The following is a 22,496-nucleotide window of genomic DNA, read 5'->3' on the forward strand; positions in this document are numbered from 1 at the left end:
GAGTGGCCACTAACCCCAGAGCTCCTTCAGCAGCCCTGAGCCCAGGATTCTGTATTTTTGCCACCACACAACACCTGAGAGCCCAAGCAGAGCCAAGGCAGGAGGATGTTAGAAGTCTCAGAATGTTTAATTTTGCCACTAAGTTTATTTTAGCTGAAGAAGGGAAATTACAGATATGGTAAATACCCAAAACCTACCTAATTTTGAAGGAAAGAAAAATAAGTCTGGTAGAGACACATACTTGAGACTTGCAGTTGAAAATAAAGCTGACTTTAAACTTAATTTTATCTACAAAAGCTTCTATGAATGAACCATGTCCCTTTGTTGTAAGTCCTAAACAGTTAACTGCCACATGAATCTAATGAAATTGTCAGGTTATAGTAATTACATCAGTAATTTGATATGTTGTCATTTGAATGGACCATGTGTGGAGAGTCGGCTCCTTCCCTCTGTGGAGCTGACCCTTTTACATTCCTGTAAGCTGAAGACTAATAGCGCTCATTAAGCTTTATGGGAAAAGAGCTTTTATCACCTCGTCAAGTCAGGCCGCATATTTCCATTCTACTTCTAATTCTGTGTGGCTCTGTGGCTGCTGATGTGCACTCCCTGCTAGGTTTACATCGGACTTCTGCCTTACAGACATTTTTATTGACATTTCTGAGTCTGAATTACATTTTGTGTGGCACCACTTACAGATGTCTTCAATTAAATGTAGGTAAATAAAAGGGATTATATATCAGAGGCCAAAAGATTCTTGAAATTCTCTTTAGAGTCAGACTTTGCCAGCCAGTCCAGTTGGTCGCAGCCTCATCGTCGTATTTAGAGGTAGAGCAGCAGAGGGCGAGGTGTTGGGAACAAGTCATGCCACACATGCACAGGGACAACTTAGACCGCTCGATTTTTCTGCCTTCTGTTCCTTCCTTTCCCATCCCTAAAATCTTCTGGGAAGTCAGCACCTGTCACATATAGGAACTGTGCTTAACTTTGCCTGCATTGTTGATTCTTACAGACGATCTACTACTTCTTAGGAAAAATCAAGCCCAGAGAAGTAGATTAGATTAGCTAGGCACTCCACAGCACAGCCACGAGTCTGGAGGAGGTGGTGCAGTGAGAAGCTGGAGCACTACTTGAAGAGAATGATGAATTGGAGGTACACTTGGTAAAGCCCACAGCAGGGCTTTTCAGCCTTGGTGCCCAGGGCATCTTGGGCTGGGGGGAGTCTTGGTTGTAAGGACCATTGGGAGCCTAGCTGCACCTTTGGCCTCTGCCCACTAGATGCCAGTATATCCTCCTCCCCTGCCCTAGTTGCCATAAATGGTCTTCAGACTTTGCTAGGTGTCCCTAGTGGACAAAGTTGTTCCTTGTTGAAAACCACTGCCCTAGAGCAGTCATAAGAAAAAGAAAGAAAAAAGGTGGAAAGAGGTAGAGTTAATAAGCAAATAGTGAAGATAAGATATGATGATAGAGTGTTCAGTTTAATAGAGGATAAGGAAGAGTGAACAGAAAGCAAGTGGGACAATGGAGAACAAGTAGCAAGATGGTCCTTAAATCTAACCATGTTGATTATTAACTGTGAAGGGTCCCAGTCAGAACCCTCCTATTCAGAATGTCCTGCATCTGCACTGCAGAACAGTAGCCGGTGGTCATATGTATTGCTGAGCTATGTAGGAACTGCATTTGAATTTTAGTTAACTTTAAGTAGCCACATGTGGCCAGGGGCAATTGTCATATGGTGGGGAGTTGACACAAATGTTCTAACATTGGATTGTGATAGTTTTACCATTTTATAAGTTTGCTGAAAATTAGAATTCTGCAAAATGTAGAAGAAAGAAAGGCCAAAACTGGGTCCTGGAGAAATGAAGGGATCTTGGAAAGCTAGTAATGGAGAGATGAGGTGGGGGGAGAATGAGTTAAGCTGGAAAGAAGTCTGAATAATTTCTGGCCACTAAGAATCAGCTGTCCATAGAATTGTGGAGAGAAGGCTAGGAAGAGGGTTGAGCTGTGAGTTGGGGAAACTTTCATCTGTTCTCCAGCTTAGTACTTGGTTGACCCAGCTGTATTTAAACAGCTAGGGCCTGTTCAGAAAGAGGTACCTGAAGGGGACATAGACATCCTTAAAAGAATGGTTAGCATTCCACTGATGGCACTGAATAGTGAGCAGGGAAAAGCTAGGTTGTACCTTGGTTTGCTGGGCAAAAGTTGAAGTATAAGTAGGGATGTTTTTCTGGTCATGGAGGTTAGGAACAGTTATTGGTTTTTCAGGCTGAGTCCCATATTCTTGAATCAGAAGTTGAGCAGGCTGTAGACCAGAAGCACTAATTAGAATTCTGGAGCAAGATCACTGGGATTGTCATTTGACTGCTCTTCCCTTCACTTGGATCTGAGTGTACTCCTGGCTGGGACAGGGCTGCAAACTAGGCTAATGACAAGGAACTAAGTTAAACTGAAGATGCTGTTCCTTGCCCAGCAAGAGGAACTTGTATGTGCTGGCCAGAGTGTACTTCTGAGTTTATGGCTGGTTCCTAGAGGAACGAGCTTACTTCCATCTGTTTTTTGGACACCATGAAGACAATATAGATTGAAGGGGAGTATATTTCATAGTAAAATGATAGCACTTGGAAGTCCTTTTCTAGAAATTGATCCTGAATGATAAAAGTATCAAAACTGATTCTGAGAAAAAAGAAAGCACACTTAGAATAGAAAATCAAGCATTAAATACCACAAAATCATCTTGTTAAAGATTTTTCTGCATGAATTTGGATTAGTTATGGTATCTTAAAATCTTAAGTTCATTCAATCTATCTTCTTGCTGGATCTGGCTTCCTTTAGCAAGTAGTAGCATTCATCATTACTCCAAGGACCTTTTTAACTGTGTTGGAAATTAGGGTCATCTTCCTTGACAGTTTTCATTGCCCATTAGATGTGCATGAATGCTTCAGAAGATGTGTGAATAGTAAATCCTGGGGTGGATTAGTTTCCATGGGGACGTCAGTCTTGTTTGATCTTGGCATTCATTGAGTTCTCAGTCTGGAATGTCACTGTGGGATGTGCTTTCCCTCATAAAAAGATAGGAAAAGCAGGAGTCTCAAATTGAACTGACATTAAAAAAGGGCCCACGTAAGGATAGTAACTCTTGATTTTTAGGTATATGTTGTAGTGTTCAATAAATATTGACTAGCTAGTAGAATTAAGAAGTTTCGGATTCTGTTATTTTGTGAGTCATTTTGGTGGTGCTTTACTAAAAATCTTTTTTTTTTAATATTTATTTTTTAGTTTTAGGTGGACATAGTATCTTTATTTTTATGTGGTGCTGAGAATCGAACCCAGTGCTTCACGCATGCTAGTCAGGCACACTACCACTTGAGCCACATCTCCAGCCCCAATGGACACAGTATCTTTATTTCAATGTGGTGCTGAGAATCGCACCCAGTGCCTCATGTGTGCTAGGTGAGCACTCTACCACTGAGCCATAACCCCAGCCCCTAAAACTCTTTTTATTGAAGTGTTAGGTTTTAAAATATAAAGAAATATCAGATTAAAGAAAATCTTGATTTTTATCTATTCTTTATAAGTTTCTTTCTTATTTTGGACACACTTATTAAATTCCTCAATTACTTAAGCTTTGTAAAGTTCAATTAAAATTTTTGTCACAGTGTCTCTAGTTTTTAGTTTTAAATGTTAAGAGTAAGCCCTTTTGGTTTGTTATGGTTTAAATATTAGGTGTCCCCTAAAAGCTCACATGTGAGACAATGCAAGAAGGTTTAGAGGTGAAATGATGAGGTTATGAGAACCTTGACCCAAGCAGTGAATTAATCTCATGATAGGGATTAGCTGAGTGGAAACTGAAGGCAGGAGGGTTGTGGCTGGAGGAGGCGGTCATGGGGTATATAGTTTGTCTGGCAAGTGGAGTCTTTCTCTGTTTTCTGAGCTGTTTTCCTCTACCACACTCTTCCACCATCACATTCTGCCTTACCTTGGGCCCCAAGGAATGGAGTCGGCCATCTATGGACTGAAACTGTGAGCCCCCAAATAAACTTTTCCTCTTCTATTGTTCTTGTCAGGTCTTTTGATTGTAGCAGTAGAAACGCTGACTGAAACATGGGTTCTTTGAAATATTTAAATTCCTGATAATGACATATTTGAGAAACACATTTCCTGAACCCTTTCTTCATTATGTTGAACAGCTCCCAGGGGCACATTGTGATTCTGTTTCAGTGTGGTGTACCATAGCAGTGTCTAGTGAGAAAAACCCCAAGTTGAACATTGAAGATTCTAGGTTTTGGTTCTTCCTTGCATGTTCCTAAACTGGCTTTGTAACCTTGGGCAAGTCCCTTAATCATCCTGGCCCTTATTCTTTCAAGAGAGTGGCTAGAGTATCCTAGAGGGAGAAGTCCCTCAAAACTGAGTGAATGAGCCAACATTTTAATGTATTTTATGGCTTCTTTTCAGCTCAGATATTATAAAGCAAGGCAAATAGAATTCACTCCCCTGTCCTACAGCTTGCTATAGTCCTTCTAGTTTCGTTTTTCTTTTTATGTTCTCAGACAAGCTGCCACTTTACTTTAGGGTCATTCTACTCACTTCTTATGTTAAAAAAAAGTGCCGTCCCATTATCTAGCATACAAAAAGGCATATATATCTCTTACTTTTGCTATTAGTGTGGGTTCAGTCATTGATGTGTAACTTCTCTTTTATTCAGAGAGCTAGGAGTTGGGTAATTGAGGACTGTATGCAAGCATTGCTGCAGACTCAGAGTACATACCCTTTTACACTGAGTGGCAAAGATGGGTGTTTATTGACATGATCCAAAGTTATGGGGACATAGAAATAGGAAGGAAAGATATATAAACTTTAAATTATGCTCTTATTTTGGTGTTTATCTTACTTTAGAAACTATTCAGATATCCAGAGATTATTCATTAACTTATTAATATAAGCTGGGTATAGTGGTACCTGCTTATAATTTCAGCCACTCCAGAGGCTGAGGCAGAAGAATTGCTAGTTTAAGGCCAGCCTAGGCAATTTAGTGAGCCCCACTCTCAAAATTTAAAAAAAAATAAAAAGGACTGGGGATGTAGCTTAGTGGTAAAGTGCCCCTGGGTTTAATCCCCAGTACCAAAAGTAAAAATTTAAAATAAATTTATTTACATGTTAAAATTATCAGGGGATCTTAGAAATTGCACAAGCCGTCACAAAATATAATATATAATCATTAGGGAATTGCAAATCACAGCCATAGGGAGATACCAGTTTATACCCGTTTGGCTATGGATGTGGAGAAATCCGGACTCCTATGCATTGTTGGTGGAAATGTAAAATGGGACAGTTTCACTGGAAAAAAGTGAAAAGTACTTTAGAAACCTGCAGATAGAATTACCATGCTATCCACCAATGTCACTTATAGATGTATATACACAAAAGAATTAAAGCAGGTGGGGCTAGGGATATAGCTCAGTTGGTAGAGTGCTTGTCTCACATTTACAAGGCCGGGTTCAATCCCCAGCACCGGCAAAAAAAAAGAAAAAAAAATTAAAGCAGGTACATGAACAGTGTAGCAGGGTTCATGCAGCATGATTCACAATAGTCAGAAGGTAGAAGCTACCCAAGTGTCCACTGGTACATGAGGGATAAAAGATGGCATATTCATACAGTGGAGTGTTATGTTTGCAGAGGGCACACACTACATGACCCTTGTGAGACAAGCCAGTTACTAAAGAGTCCACGTGTGGTTTGTAGAATAGTTAAATTCAGAGAGACAGGAAGTAGAGTGGCGTTGCCAGGGCCAATGGAGAGGTCATTGTTTAAATGGGTACATGTGGTTTTAAACCTGAAAAATTTTGGAGATGAGTCATGGTGACAGTTGCACAACACTGTGAAGGTACGTAATATCACTTAGCTGTCCTCTTAAAAATGGTTAAAATTGGGGCTGGGGATGTGGCTCAAGCGGTGGCGCGCTTGCCTGGCATGCGTGCGGCCCGGGTTCGATCCTCAGCACCACATACCAACAAAGATGTTGTGTCTGCCGAGAACTAAAAAATATTTTAAAAAATGGTTAAAATAGTAGATTTTATGTATATTTTACTATAGTTAAAAATGTTTAGCTGGGTGTGGTGGCGCACACCTGTAATCCCAGCTGCTGGGGAGGTTGAGGCAGGAGGATTGAGAGTTCAAGGTGAGCCTCAGCAACTTATCAAGGCCCTCAAGCAACTCAGCTATACCCTATCTCTAAAAAAAATATAAAAAAGGGCTGGAGAAGTGGCTCAGTAGTTAAGCACCCGTGAGTTTAATCTCTAGTACAAAAAAAATAAAAGTTTAAACATGTTTGTCAGAATTATAGTTCAGTTTAGTTGCATATAGATTTTAAAAATCTTAAGCATTGTGTAGGAATACTGTTAATTTTTTTTTATATATTTATTTTTTAGTTCTCGGCGGAGATAACATCTTTTGTTTTTGTATGTGGTGCTGAGGATCGAACCTGGGCTGCACGCATGCCAGGCGAGCACGCTACCGCTTGAGCCACATCCCCAGCCCCTGTTAATTTTTTTTTGATGTATAATGAGTAGTGTTAGAAGTTCAATTGAACTATTTTTTCATTAGACCTGCAGATTTATTTATTTTAAATCTACTGATGTGTTATTATTAATAAATATGAGAAAAGACAATTTTTTCTTCCTTAAACCCCAATTAAAAAAATTCTTCTTTTTAGTTATACATGAAAGTAGAATGTGTTTTAACATGTTATACATAAATGGAGTGTAACTTCACATTCTTGTAGTTATACATAAAGTAGTTACACTGGTCGTATATTCATATATGAAAATAGGAAAGTTATGTCTGATTCATTCTACTGTCTTTCATATCCCTTCCCTTCATTCCCCTTTGTCTAATCCAAAGTACATCTATTCTTATCTACCTCCCCCTTATTGTGTTAGCATCTGCATATCAAAGAGAACATTTGGCTTTTTTTTTTTTTGTGGGGGGACTGGCTTATTTCATTTAGCAGCATGATAGTCTCCAATTCCATCCATTTTCGGGCAAATGCCATAATTTTGTTCTTATTTAAGGCTGAATAGTATTCCATTGTGTATATGTACCACATGTTTTTAAATCCATTCATCTGTTGAAGGGCACCTAGGTTAGTTCCATATGTTAGCTATTGTGAATTGAGTTGCTGTAAACATTGATGTGGCCATGTTAATATAGTATGCTGATTTTAAGTCCTTTGGGTATATACCCAGGAGTGGGATACCTGGGTCAAATGGTGATTTCATTTCAAGTTTTCTGAGGAATCTCCATATTACTTTCCAGAATTAAACCCCAGGTTTTAAACCAGTTTGATTTATCTAAAGATTCACCTTAGTTATGTAACTTGAATTCTTTCTGAGGTAGCAGTTTATGTAAGGAGTTTATTTTTTCTGAATTTGGAGATTTAATTAATATACATGCTTGTTTCTATAAATCAATTTTACTGAAAAGTAAAGACTTTTTTGAATTTTCTAGAGAGTTCTTCAGTTTAAGTTCACAACTTTAGCCACAGGTCAGAAAGAAGCCCACTTGGCCTCCATTTAGATCTCAAAGAACTGTTTTCTTTAGTTAATTGATCTGACAAACATACAAACTGACAAACAAGATTACAAACCACATTTACTGTCTTCTGGCATTCAACAGAAAGTAGATCTCTATCATCCATCCAATAGAGATATAAGTCCTACTATTACTCCCACTATTGGGATAATTTATTGGTCCCAAGTAAACAAAAAACAAAAACAGAAGCATAAACTTACTAGAAAGGGAGAAAAAGACACAGGGAAATAGAGCGAGCCATGTGAGAGCTCTGGTGCTGCTTGGGAATCTTCGGGAACCAAGAAAAGACATGCAAGGCTTGGTAGGTCATGAGGTGTGTCTCTCATTGACTTCCCTCTGTCAAATGAGTTCACGGGAACTTCTCAGTGGACCATCCCCAAAGCTGTTAGCTAATTTTCAAAAAGGTAAAATCATGACCTCATACATACAGAGCATGAACACATGTCAAATAAAATTTGACACATTAGTTAATGCAAAGCCAATAAGACATTAAAATTGGCATAAAGAACATTTGAAACTAGATAGATATAGATACACACACAGTTTAATAAAAAGATGGAGACGAGATTGCTAGATTAGATGAAATCTTACAGGATGGGAAACTGTAACCTTTGGGTTGTTTCCCTGGATAGAAATATACAGGTTAACCCCAGCCACTGAAGGGTTGTAAAATAGCCAATCAATAGAAAATCAAGCCCAGACTGCACTGAAAGAACACCCAGCCCTATGGTCTGAATGTTGGTGTCCTGCCATATTCCTATGTTGGAAGCCAGTACCCAACATGGTAGAGGTGGGGACTCTGGAAAAGTGATAGTGGTGAAGGCTCTTGGGATTACTAACTCCTAGAAGAATATATACCCATATACAAACACATGTTCTCTGTTTTTTTTTTTTTTGTCCAGAGTCTTTGTCCAGCCATTAGTTAGACCAGTACATGTGAGGATGAATGGATGTAAAAACATGGGGACCGTGTACACAGGAGCTCTGCGTAAATGCAGGCCTTGCCCTGGACCTCACTGGCCCCTTCTTATAGTTTCAGCTGCCTTTAACAAATGCCATAGTGCCAGTGAGGCACGTGACAAAGAAGAGGGAAAGAAGCCACACTGTGTCTTCAAGGTGATGCTCTGGTTGGCCAAATGACACGCCCCCTGTCATTTGACAGCCTTCTGACCTGACTGGGGCTTTGCATGCACTGTGAGGTTGGCTCACCCTCCTACTTGTCACCTCGACCAGTGTATCCCAAGCCCAATGTCCACACGAAATGCCTGTGTGTCTTGTTAATGCCCATTCCTGGCTTCAGAGATCTGGGGTGGGGCCCGAGATCTGAGATGATAAATGAATGCTGGTAGCACAGTGATGAGTGATTTTTCCTGAAAGGAGGCAAAATATGATCTATTCTGTTTGTTGATTCTATACCTTTTATATTTATTCTTTTGACATTTGGTCTGACCTTTGATTTCTACCCAGCTTTGGATTCAGAAACTACTTTAGAAAATTTCCATCTGTAAGATCTAACTTCAGATTTGATCTGTGAAATATATTACCAAAATTTAAACCTGTCCTCTTTGGTCTCTTCCTTTTTATTTCTTCTCCCAATTCTGTTACCTGTCAATGACTAAATTCCATTTCCAATTTGGGATAAATTATTTTAAGTTCTGATGTAATAAATGGATTCTACCAAATTGAAAAATTGTTATTGTGTGTATCCAAGTCCGCTTTTTGTTGTTAATAACACACTACCAAAGACTGGGAAAGTTACAGAGAAAAGAGGTATGTTTTGGCTCATGATTCTTGGCCAAGGTTGAAGGTTGTGTCTGGTGGTGGCCTTCTTATTGGCAGAGCAGGAAGCATAAGAGAGAACTAGCCAAACTGGCTTTTATGTTAAAACACTTTTAAGATAACCCATTCTCCATAAATGCATGAATTAATTCATTTTTGATCCTACTTCTGAATATCTCATAATGGGGGGTTAAATTTAGCATGTGTTTAGGATGAGACAAACAATTTTTAGGTCCTAGCATTGTGGTACATTTATTACAATTTATGAACCAATTTTGCTGCATTATTATTCACTAAAGTCCATAGTTTACATTAGTGTATTCTTTGTGCTTTATACATTCTCTGGGTTTTGACAGAGGTGTAATGATGCATCCTCCATTACTGAATCCTAGGGAATAGTTTCACTGCCCTAAAGTCCCTTGTGCTGTACTTGGTTTTTGCTCTCCTGCTCCTAACACCTGTGGCAACCACTGATCTTTTTAATCTCATGTTTTGCACTTCTAGAGTGTGAATGGTTGGAATCATAGGGTTTGTAGCCCTTTTGCTTTTTACTCTAACTTCTTTCACTAGCATTATGCTTTTAAGGTTCTTCCTTGTCTTTTTGTGATTTTGATAATTGATTCTTTTTGCCAATTTTCCATTGTATGAATCTGTTCACCTATTGAAGGACATGTTAGTTGCTTCCAGGTTTTTCAATCATGAGTAAAGCTGTTGTAAATAACTATGTGCAGGTTTTTATGTGGTCATAAGTTTTCAACTCATTTGGGAAATATCAGTTAGAATTATTTTGAAACACTTAAATGTTTTGTGTATTAAAATAAGTAATATAGCCAGGCAGGGTGATGCTTGCCTCTAATCCCAACATATCAGGAGGCTGAGACAGAGGATCACAAGTTCAAGGCCAGCCTTAGCAACTTAGTGAGACCTTATCTCAAAATTAAAAAGGGAGGTGGGGCTAGGGACTGGGGATATAGCTCAGAACCAAAAAATAATGATAAAAATAAAATGGAGACTCTGGAGGCTGAGGCAGGAGGATTGTGAGTTCAAAACCAGCTTCAGCAAAATTGAGATGCTTTGCAACTCAATGATACTCTGTCTCTAAATGAAATACAAAATAGGGCTGAGGATGTGGTTCAGTGGCTGAGTGCCCCTGAGTTCCATCCCTAGTATCCCCCAAAAAACCCCAAATAAAATGAATAATGTAGTTTGATCTATGTTAACTGATAATTTTACAAATATGAAATAATTTTTAGCTGCCACTCATGTACACACCTGCAGTCAAAAAGTGTCCAAACTAGTAGCATATTGGAGCACTGCACCATAAAGTTCAGTGCCTGAGCTTCCATGTGTTACTAAATGATTGGAGAGCTGATTTCTGAGTTCAAAGATTTAATTGTTTCCATTTTTATCTTTTTTAGTCTTAGACTCTCTTATTCTTTCCTTATTTCAAGTGTTAAGTAATTTGAATCAAGGGATTGTTTTTGAGAGGAAGATACCCTATTGTGGTGATTTCATGTCATGAGGAAGAAAGGAACTGATTCTGTAGATGTGTCTGAATTTGTAGGCAGACATCATACATGCACTTAAATCTTTTTAGTTTATGGCATTGTAAACTAGGCACTGAAGTTTTTCTGAATGAAAGCCAGAGGGGAGTGACCTGGAGGATCTGGCTAATCCCCCTGAAAGGAGGGTAAAGGGAGTCACAATCTCAGCTTCACCTGCAGCCAGTTCTCCATAGCTGTCACTTACTTGTTGAAAACTTTGTATTTGTACTAATAACGTTAAGAACATGGTTATCCATGTGGCTGAGACAACTGGATGTACTTTTAGGAAAATAGCTTCTCAGCTGCTTTTCTTTGTCTTCCACTTTTGAAATCTGATTTCTTTTCTCCCTTGTAGGTCCCTCATGGACTTACAAGGGAGGAAAGGAACTCATCCCTATTTTAGTTGTCAGAAAACATATTGGAAAGAAAAAAAGTACAGCAAAACAGACTTTAAGAAAACAAACAGCATTCATTGAAATACTGCTTTTGTTGTTGCTATATTTACTGATTTGGATATACTAGGAGTTTTTGAAACTGAGTTTGCTTGAATGTATTGGATTGGCTGACTTTTTATAATAGCATAAAAATAACATTAGTCCAGGAGCTAAGAGGCCAGTTTTTGAATCAGTTTGTAGTTTCTTGGTTTTCTGATATTTGTACTGCCCATCTGGCTGTGGTATTTCAGGTTTCTTCTTGTATGCAGTGAAGGAGCTCAGAGTGGGTAGGTATATAAGACTATTTTTTCCTGAATAATTATGAGATATCTCCTATCAGTGTAAAGTGCTTTTGCAAGACCCAAGTTTCCAGACCAGTTGAGAGACAGGAATAATGCTTGAGGTTGGACACATTAGTTATGACTGGACTCAGAGCAGAACACACCTGTGAATAAGAGTCAGATTATCAAATGGGAGGTTCAGGGGTGAGAGAAAGGATGACAGATGGAAACTGAGAAGGTAATTGCAATTAGAAAAGATATTTCAGCTGGTACAACATTTAGGACTGATTTTTGTTTGTTTGTTTGTTTGTTTTTTGGTACTGGGGATTTGAATTCAGGGGCACTCAACCACTAAGCAACATCCCCAGCTCTATTTTGTATTTTTATTTAGAGTCAGGGTCTCACTGAGTTGCTTAGCACCTCACCTGTTGCTGAGGCTGGCTTTGAACTCGAAATCTTCCTGCCTCAGCTTCCTGAGCCGCTGGGCTGATTTTTATTTAGGATTAATAGTATTTATTGTTTATTGAGAATTTGCTCATTGAGCTCATCCTTGTATACTTTATAAGGACATTTTGAATGAATGAATGGATGACTGAGCACACACTTTACATTTAATGAATCCTGGAGTGAAGCACTAAACTGAAATCTTAGAAGTATTTAGATTAATTTCAAAGTCACCTAATTAGCTTTTCTCTGCTTCCATTCCTATAAGCCTCAGGGCTTACATTTAAAAGAGAGTTGTCATGAAATCCAGTAGCATCTGCACTCTTTGGTCTCTCACTACATGCTGGAGTGCTCATCTAGGAGGCGGGTCATGGGCTTCAGGACCGCCAGCACTCCAGAGCACACTGTCAGTTGGGTGTTCAGTTATAACAGGGCAGTGGCCTTTCTTATTTTCTTTAGGTTAGGGCTTCTGTTTGTTAACCTGCTCGACCCTTCAAATTGTGTCTGCTGCTAGGAAAATAGGAATAACCTTTAAAAGACAATATGTATTTGACAGTGAATACTAAAACTAGGTTCTGACATAATTTGATATTATAATTGATGGAAGCTCTTGAAAGTTATTGCCCAAACAGCATCTTAACAACAACAATGACTGATTGCCAATACTGCTAGATCACTGTCTTACTAGTTGACCTTGTTCACCTTTATCCTCCTTCCACACTGTACTGTTTGGAAGGAGTTGTGTACATTCCACACTTAATGAGGGAGGGGTTACACCATCTATCTTTAGGGCAAGGTATCTAGGTAATCTATTCAGAATTCTTTTGCATGGGAATTTTTCTCCTCCATTATTTTTTAGTCATATGTAATAGTATGGACTCAAAGATTTAGCATTATAAATCCAATACTATGTTATTTTGTTGCTGAAATTATTCCAACTTTGGACTTGGGGTGTTAGAGTCTGTAAACAAGTCTGGATGGCACCTGGCAAAATGCCAGAGGGAGTGGTTTGTGAAGTAAGGCCAGCGGAGCCATTAAGTGTGGAGATTTCTTATCGGTTGACTGATGTATCTAGTTTATGCTAATTAAGATAAGCTGTGTGGAATGTATAAATACTGCTCCTGTCCTACAATAAACGGCTTCCATTCCTGCTGTATCAATGTACACAAGTTGTTCGTCACCTCCCCGGTTATTTTGCTGCAGCCGGACTGCAGCACTGGGGTGCTCTTTCAGTTGACTCCTGTGTTTCTTTGATACGTCTCCATCAGTGTGGGTTTGAGTTTTGTTTTTGTTTTTTGAGTACATCCTTACCTTCTTGACACTATAAGATGCTCCAAGCTCATCTTGAATATTTCTTCCAGTCTGAGAACCAGCCATTTCTCCCAGTAGCCCTCATTCCTTTGATTGCAGAATGGAATTAGGATGAACGTCTGGGCATTAGGTGTACTGTTGCTAGTGGGATGCTGTTTCCTTTAGCCCTCTCAGATGACAGGGAAAAAAAAATGTGTGTATTAACTTGTGTATATGCACATGTTTATAATATACATTTCCAGGTATTACCATTTGTGTTTATATTAAGCTAAAATTGATTCTTAAACCTTCAAGCCCTTATTTATCTATAAATTCCCACTGTAACAGTGAGAAACCTGCCTCCTACCAGCCACCATCCATATACTTAATTGTTCAGTTCCAGATGCTCATACAGCAGTGTCAGACTGTCAGTCTAGACCCTCACTGGAAGCAGCCTTCTCAGATGGAGCCCCACCTTAGGTGCTGTTCATTTGCCTTTGTTCCTGTAGCACCTTTCAGTGAGATTGTTTCACACTTGTGTAATCTAGCTAGATTCTCTCACCACAGCCTGTGTGCCTTCATGGTTCTCCAGACTCCCAAGTAATTTTTTTAGAAATTTGCATACATTTAGATTTATTCTTTGTGTTGCAAAGTTCTGTTGTTTTGATAAATACACAATGTGACTTCTCTACTGATGTAGTATCATATATATATAGAATCATTTTACCACTTAAAAGGCCTGTTTGATCTATTCATCCTTCCCCTAGTACTCCCAAACTCTGGTAACACTGATCTTTTTACTGGTCTCTGCTTTTTCCTTTTATGGATTCCAGGTGAATTTGTGCAGGTTGTAACCTTTCAGACTCACGTCTTTCACCTAGCAATATGCATCTGAAGCTTCTTCATTGTGTGTGTGCATGTGTCTGCCTTGAGAGCTTCCTTCTTCTTATTGCTGAATACTGTTCCATTGTATGGATGGACCACAGTTTGTTTTCCATTCACCTGTTGAAGGTTATCTTGGTTGTTTCCAGTTTTGAACAGCTGTGAGTAAAACAGTTGTAAACATTCACTTTCAAGGTTTGGTTTTTTGTATGACACAAGTTTTCAAACTAGAAAACATCTAGGAGTGTGGTTGCTGTTTTGTATGGTAAAGGGTACTTTAGTTTTATAAGAAATTTGAAAAGTGCCATACCACTGTACATTCCTGCTGTCCTTGAATGAGGATTCTGTTGCTGCTTGGTCTTTATCAGCATTTGGCACTGTTTTTGGATTTCAGCCACTCTAATAGTTGTATAGCACTCATCATTATTATTTTAATTTGGAATTCCCTAATGACAAATGATGCTGGACATCTTTTCATATGCTTACTTGCCATCTGTACATTTTTTTTTCAGTTAAGTGTTGTTCATATCTTTGCTCATTTTAAAATAGGGTTTTGTTTTTATTGTTGAATTTAAAAAAAATTTTGTGTATTTTGAGAGTACTAATCCTTTATAAGATAAATCTTCTGTAGTATTTTCTTTCACTCTGTGGCTTTACTTTTTATTCTTTTTATTCAACATTTTTTTTATAAATTTTTATAAAGTGCAACTTACTAGCTTTTTATTTTGATGGATTGTGATTTTGGTATTGTATCTAAAAATGTTCTCAAACCCACAGTTGCTGAGATTATATCTTCGAGATATGTCATACAGAAATTTTACAGATTTGAAATTTACATTTAGGTCTGCAATCCATTTTGAGATTATTATTATTATTTTGGATACTAGGCATTGAACTTGGGGGTTGGCACTCGACCACTGTATGTCATTTAGAGACAGGATCTCTCTGAATTGCTTAATGTCTCGCTAAATTGCTGAGGTTGGCTTTGAATTTTCGATCTCCTGCCTCAGCCTCTTTAGCCACTGGGATTACTGGCGTGCACCACCAGGCCCAGCTTAAGTTAATTTTTGTGAAAGGTGTAAGTTGTCTAGATTTTTTTTGTTTTGTTTTGCATATGGATGTTCAGTTGTTAAAGCACCATTGTTGTAAAGACTATCCTTTCTCTATTGAATTATGTTTACTTCTTGGTCAAAGATTGATGTTGAGAGCCACAGCCGTATGGGCCCCAGCAAACTTCCAGCTGCCAGCAAACCTCCAGCTGCCAGATGGTGATTGGCTCACAGCGGCCCCAGCAACTTCTAGCTGATTGGCTCCTCTGCGGTGATGCTCACTGGGCTGTTTCCCCGCCCTTTCAGACTAAGGAGCTGCTCATTGGGGGACTTTTTTTTGGCTCCACCCAGTGACCCAGCCAATTGGCCTCAAGAGCAGGAGGAGTGGGAGAGGTTGAGAGGCTTGTGAGAAGCCAGTGGTGGCAGTTGGGCTCTGAAGGTTTTTCCTGAGCAGCTGTGTGGTGCCAGTATGTGGTTCTAAAAATAAAGTTCGTTTCTTTTGACAAGTGGCTCCTGAATTGTGCCCAGCCAGACTGCGGCAGATCGCTTCACTGTATTTCTATAGATCTGTTATGTTCTGTTGATCTATTTATCTCGTACTTTGTCAGGACTACCATCTGTCTTGATTATTATAGCTTTATGGTTGAGCCCTGACATGGGCTAGCATCAGCTTTGTTCTTCAGTATTGGGTTGGCTATTCTGGGTCTTTTGTCTCTCTCTATAAACTTTAGAAATGAGTTTGTCAGTATCCCTTAAAAAGCTTGCTCAGATTTTGATAGGGATTGCACTCTGTATAGATCAACTTGAGAAGAACTGACATCTTGACAATGTTGAGTCTTCCAATCGATGAACAAATATTTTTCCTTTTACTTAGGTCTTCTTTGATTCCTTCTGTAAGAGTTTTATGGTTTTCTTCATATAGATTCTGTACATGTTTTGTTAGATTTAAACCTGGATTTTTTTTCATGGTTTAATTAATGATTTGTGTTTTTAATTTCAATCCTAGACATTGTTGATATATAGAAGTTATGTATATATCAGCAATTAGGCTCATATTCTGGTACTTTTTAATGATTGCTAATAACAAATATTCTAGTTTTTCTTTTAGTTCTTGGGGATTTTTTTACATAGACAGTTATGCCATCTATAAACAGATTTTTTTTTCCTCTTCCCATTTTGAAAACTTTTATTTTCTTTTCTTGTCTCATGGTACTAGCTAGGATTTCAAGTCTGATGTTGAATAAGAGTTGGGGGAGAGGATTTTCCTGCCTAGTTCATGATCTTAAGTAGGGGAAAGCATCTAGTTTCTTATTAAGTGTGATACTAGCTGTAGGATTTTTTATATATATTTGATATCAAGTTGAACAAGTTCCCCATTTGTATGAGTTTTTAGTTATGAATAGCTGTTAGATTTTTTGTTAAACATATTTCCTGCTTCAGTTGATATGATTATATTATTTTTCTTGGTTTAGCCTCATGGATAGGATGGATTACATTGATTACTTTCCTTCCTTCCCCTCTCTTAATGACTGCTTTTCTTATTCTAACCAGCCTCAAATACCTAGAATAAATTACTCTTGTTCATAACATATAATTCTTTCTGTACATTGTTGGATTGAATTTGCTGATATTTGTTTACAAGAAAAATTGAATTATATTCTTTTTGTTTTTTACTAGTTTGGATATTAGCAAACCTGCTCTTTTTATTTTTCTCTATTCCTCCCCCGCCTTTGCCAATGTACATTTTCTGTGGTTTTAAATATATGAAAATGATGTACCAGACATTTGTATTTGTTCACTTGTTAATTTCTAATATTTATAAACTCTATTATAAAGACTTTAATGTTACTTCATAAATTTTATTTTATGATTTTTATGTCAATAGTTATAATTAAAATCGTGTTATTTTATAATGTGAAATGCCTATTAGCTGAATTTACAAAAAATGTATATATTTATATATGTATATATACACACACACAAACACACACACACATACACACTCTGAAATTTCAGCATTTCTTCTTTGTGGTTATAGTTGCATTATGATAATTATGAGGAAACCTTTTTCACCTTTAGCTAACAAGAAGTATCCATAGCTCTTTGTCTGTACACAGGAACTCTTACCTGGAACAAGTAATGGGGTCATGTGGCTTCTCAGTGGTGTGGTTATCAGAGAACCGTCCTGGTTGGCCTAATGGGAGCGCTTCTCCTGTTCTCACCCAGCCCTCTATGTTGTTTGTCTCCCACACATAATTTCCTTTCAACCTACATGTGGAACAAAAGAATATAGTTTCATAGTAATTCACTTAACGTGTGCATTTCTCACTGTCAAATATTAAAACAAGTAAGTTGAGGAAAACTTAAGTTGATTTCTTACTGTCTTTTAATTTTTTTGAATGAATTTTAATTGACACATTGTAATTATACACATTTATGAGATACCACGTAATGTTTGAAAACAAGGTACATAGTGTATAATGATCTAATTAGGATAATTGGCATATCTGCCATATCACCTTAGACATTACATTTCTTTGTTGAGATGATGTAAAATTATGTAAAATCCTCTCTACTAGCTGTTTTGAAATACTTGTTTAATTATTGTCAGCCGTAGGTAACCTGCTGTGCTGTAGCACTTTCGTGGTACTATGGGTTGAACCAGGTCCTCAGGCATGCTAGGCAGGCGTACACCATTGAGCCATGTCCCCAGCCTTGACATGGGGACATGCTATAGAGCTTTTCAAGTTATTCCCCCCGGCCAGCTGCAACCCCGTCCTTGCTAACCGTACTCTCCATCTTACCCTTTCTTGATTTTACTTTTCATCCTTTTGTTCCATCAGTTTTCTACAAGTTAAAAGGTTTGCTATTTAACATAGTGTGTAACTGGGGAAGGTGAAGGCAACAAAGAGGGACATTTTAGGACTTATTTAACTTAGTAAAATAAAAGTCTGCTAGATTAATTATGAGATTTTTTTTTAATATAAGGAAAAATGGCAAACTTCATGTTTGTGTATCTATTTTTCATAGGCAGAGTATCCCCCTAATGGACCAGAGTGTGGTTATGGCTCCTTTCACCAGCAGTACTGGCTTGATGGGAAGATCATTGCTGTGGGGGTGATTGACATCCTTCCATACTGTGTTTCATCTGTGTATTTGTACTATGATCCTGATTATTCATTTCTGTCACTGGGTGTCTACTCTGCTTTAAGGTAAGGTTGCTTTTTGCATTGCATAGAACTTCAAGTGATTACTCATCAGATTAGATTTTATTATATAACAGTAGAAATCTTACTTGACAGTATAATAATTTGTTGGTTATGGTAGCCTCTTAGTCTATTTTGGGATTAAAAGTACCACTGTTAGAACTGATGCCATTGTTTGATGGTCACTATCTAGCTTTTTAATGTTCCATGCACTCTGAAAGTGTATAAGAAACTAGTGTATTCAGTGATGCTTTTGTTGCATTTACTTAGGCACCTCCAGCAGAACCACTTATCTATCTTAGATGTTATAATATTTATACCCTTATCATCACTATCATATATATTCACTGTTAATTAAAAGTCATTAATGTGTGAATGGATTAAAACAGTATGATTCTGCTTAAAGAAATCTAGTTACAGAGTCACTTGCTTAAGGCCAGGGACATGTTCTGAGAAGTGCCTTGTTAGGAACTCTGTACGAACTTGATAAAGTGTACTTAACACAAACTAAGATGGCTGCAGTGTCACTAGGTGGTGTAATCTTTTGGGACCACTGTCACGTATGTAGTCCTTGGGTGACTGAAATGTCATTATGGGGCACCTGCCTGAGTATATGGAACAGGAACCAGGAATTCCTGGCTGACCAAATCTGTTATCATCTGAGGATGATTTCCCTATGGTGTCCATGCTGCAAACATATAATGCAGCATGAGCATTTCCAGTGGTAAGGAGATTGAGATCTTTATGAGAATATTTGTTCCTATTTTTATTCTTGCTTTCCTGTATGTATATGTGTAGAGCAGGAGAGGAAAATAGGGAATTTTTTTTTTTTTTTTTTTTTGGTGTGGGAGTACTTGAGTCTCTTTTTCTCTTGTAATTTTCTCTTTTTATTTCCCATTCTTTATGTTGATGGTCTTTATATCATGGTAAATGTACTGCTAGATTATTTTGTGTATGTGTACTTTTTTCTGAATTATACAAGTAGAAGAGTTGATGTTTTTAACTAAATCATCAATTTGACTTAAAACATTTTTTATTGATGCATATTAATTATACAGAATGGTGGGTTTTCATTGTGATATATTTGTACATGCACATACCATAATTGGATCAGTTTTACTCCCCAGTACCTCCCCTTTCCTTCCCCCCTTCCCTTTCCCTGACCTTCTTCCTCTGCCCTATTGGTCTACCTTGTATTTTTGTGAGATCATTTTTTTTCTTTTTCTTCTCTTTACCCTTCTTTTTTTTCTTCCATGAGAGAAAACAATAGGACTCTTGACTTTCTAAGTCTGACTTACTTTGCTTAACAAAATGCTTTCCAATTCCATCCTTTTTTTCTGCAAATGATATAATTTTGCTCATCTTTATGGTTGAATAAAACTGCATTGTGTACATATGCCTGAAACTTCTTGCATTATCTCACACGTGAGCTTTTAGGAGACACCTTGCATCCAAACTATAACAGTGCCACAGTTTTTAGCTCATTCATCTGTTGACAGATTCCTAGACTGGAACTTAGCTATTATGAATTGTGCTTCTATTAAATGTGAGAATGCACATTACCTCTAGAGTATGCTGTTTTGAGTTCTTCTGGATGGATACCAAGGAGTGGTACAGCTGAATCACGTGGTAGTTCCATATTTAGTTTTTTGAGAGACCTCCATGCTGACTTGCATACTGGCTATTCTACTGTGTATCTGCACCAACAGTGTATCAGTGTATCAGGGGTCCTTTTCCCTGCTCCCTCACCAGCGTTTATTGTTATTTGTATTTTTCATGATTGCCATTCTGACTGGAGTAAGATGGAACCTCAGTGTAGTTTTGATTTGCATTTTCCTGATGGCTAAACAGTTGAACATTTGTACTTTGAGAAGTGTTTGTTTGGTCAGTAATTCCCTTATTTGAATTTTTGTTGTTGTTTTTGAAGCATTTCCCTTAAGTTTTTGTGTAACAGTTTCAAAGTTTCTGGTTTTATTCATAGGTCTTTGATCCATTTTGAGTTGACTTCTGAGCAGGGTGAGAGATAGCAATCTAGGTTTTTTCGATTACATATGGATGTCCAGTTTTCCCAACACTGTTTGTTAAAGAGATTGTCTTTTCTCCAATGTATGTTTTTTGGTACATTTGTCAAAAATCAGATGAGTAGATCTGTAGGTTTGTCTCTGTCTTCAGTTTTGTTTCATCGTTCTATGTGTCTTTTTTATGCCAGTATCATTCTTTTTTTGTTACTATAACTCTGTAATATAATTTAAAATTGGGTATTGTGATTCTGCCAGGATTGCTCTTTTTGGTTAGAAATATCTTGGCTATTCTGGGTCTTTTATTCTTTCAGATGAGTTTTATGACTCCCTCCTCTCCTTGTTCTGTGAAGACTATCATTGGTATTTTGATGGGGATCACATTTAACTTCTGAATCACTTTTGGTTAATATGGCCATTTTTTCCAAGGTTCAATAGTGTTTATTTTGTTATTTAATCTTACATTTCAGTTATCTTTTTAAAAATTTAAAAAATTTTTGAAACTAGTTATGCATGACAGTAGACTGCATTTATGTACCTTGGTATATCATACATAGAGGGGATATAATTTCTCATTTTTTTTAATCTCATTTTTTTTTTTTTGGTGGGGTTCTTTTTTTGTCTTTTTTGGATCTGGGGGTCAAACTCAGGGCTTTGCGAATGCAAGGCAGACGCTTTGCCGCTGAGCTACATCCCAGCCCAATTTCTCATTTTTTTTGAGTGTACATGTTGTAGAATCATGGTCATGTGGTCACATATATACATTCAGTAATAATGTCTGTTTCATTCTTCTATCTTTCCTATCCCCACATCTCCTCTCCTCCCTTCCCATCACTTCCCTCTACCTAATCTGAGGTAATGCTATTCTTTCCTAGTGCCCCCCACCTTATTGTGAATTAGCATCCACATATTAGAGAAAACAATTGGCCTTTGGTTTTGTGGGATTGGCTTATTTCACTTAGCATGATATTCTTCAACTTCATATGTCAAATGCCATAATTTCATTCTTCTTTAAAGCTGAGTAATATTCTATTGAGTATGTATACCACATTTTCTTTATCCATTCATCTATTGAGGGACACCTAGGTTGGTTCCATAGTCCTGCTATTGTGAACTGAGCTGCTGTAAACATTGATGTAGCTGCATTTCTATAGTATGCTGATTTTAAGTCCTTTGGGTATAAACCAAGGAGTGAGATAGCTGAGGTCAAATGGTGTTCCATTCCCAATTTTCTGAGGAACCTCCATACTGCCTTCCATAGTGGTTGCACCAGTTTGCAGTCCCACCAATAATATATGAGTGTACCTTTTTCTCCACATCCTTGCCAACATTTATTGTTGCCTGTATTTTTGATGATTGCCATTCTGACAGGAGTAAGATGAAATCTTAGAATATTTTGATTTGCATTTTTTTAGTTGCTAGAGATGTTGAACACTTTTCATATATTTGTTGATCAATTGTATTTCTTCTTCTGTGAAGTGTCTGTTCAGTTCCTTAGCCCATTTATTGATTGGGTTATTTGTTTTTTTGTTGTTAAGTTTTTTGAGTTCTTATATATCCTAGAGTTTAATGATGCTATTAATTCTTCCTACTTTTGAACATAAGAGTTCTTTCCATCTTTTAGTGTCTTCTATTTCTTTATTCAGTGTTCTGTAGATTTCCCCATAGAAGTCTTTCACTTCTTTGTTTAAATTTATTCCTGTGTGTGTGTAGAGAGAGAGAGAAAAGAGAGAGAGAGAGAGAGAGAGAGAGAGAGAGAGAGAGAGAGAGAGAGAGAGAGAGATATGAGGCTGGAATGGATTTGTTTTCTTTTTTTTTTCTTTCTCATTGGATTCATTACTTGTGTATAGAAAAACTATTGATTTTTGTATGTTGATTGTGTATCCTACCACTTTGCTGAATGTCCTTATCAGCTCTAGAGCCTTTATGGTCTTTTGCAGGTAATTATGTCATCTACAAATAGGGATCATTTAATTTCTTCTTGT

At 37.6% G+C, this 22,496-nt stretch overlaps 1 protein-coding gene across 17 annotated transcripts in view; it reads left to right on the plus strand.

Moving 5' to 3' along the window:
• Ate1 (arginyltransferase 1) overlaps positions 1-22,496 on the plus strand; it is a 143,620-nt gene that overhangs the window by 41,928 nt on the left and 79,196 nt on the right. For 11 of the 17 annotated variants that reach the window (XM_078025133.1, XM_078025612.1, XM_078027883.1 and 8 more), the window contains one exon: positions 18,318-18,499. The exons of 2 other annotated variants lie outside the window; for them this stretch is intronic. In XM_078025133.1, coding sequence (XP_077881259.1) covers positions 18,318-18,499 — 182 coding nt within the window. Of the gene's footprint in view, positions 1-18,317; positions 18,500-22,496 lie in introns of those variants that run through there. 4 more of the 17 variants (XR_013429179.1, XR_013429318.1, XR_013429435.1 and 1 more) reach the window with 1 other exon arrangement.

The sequence above is a fragment of the Ictidomys tridecemlineatus genome, chromosome 1 (genome assembly GCF_052094955.1).
Source record: "Ictidomys tridecemlineatus isolate mIctTri1 chromosome 1, mIctTri1.hap1, whole genome shotgun sequence".
Lineage (NCBI taxonomy): Eukaryota > Metazoa > Chordata > Mammalia > Rodentia > Sciuridae > Ictidomys > Ictidomys tridecemlineatus.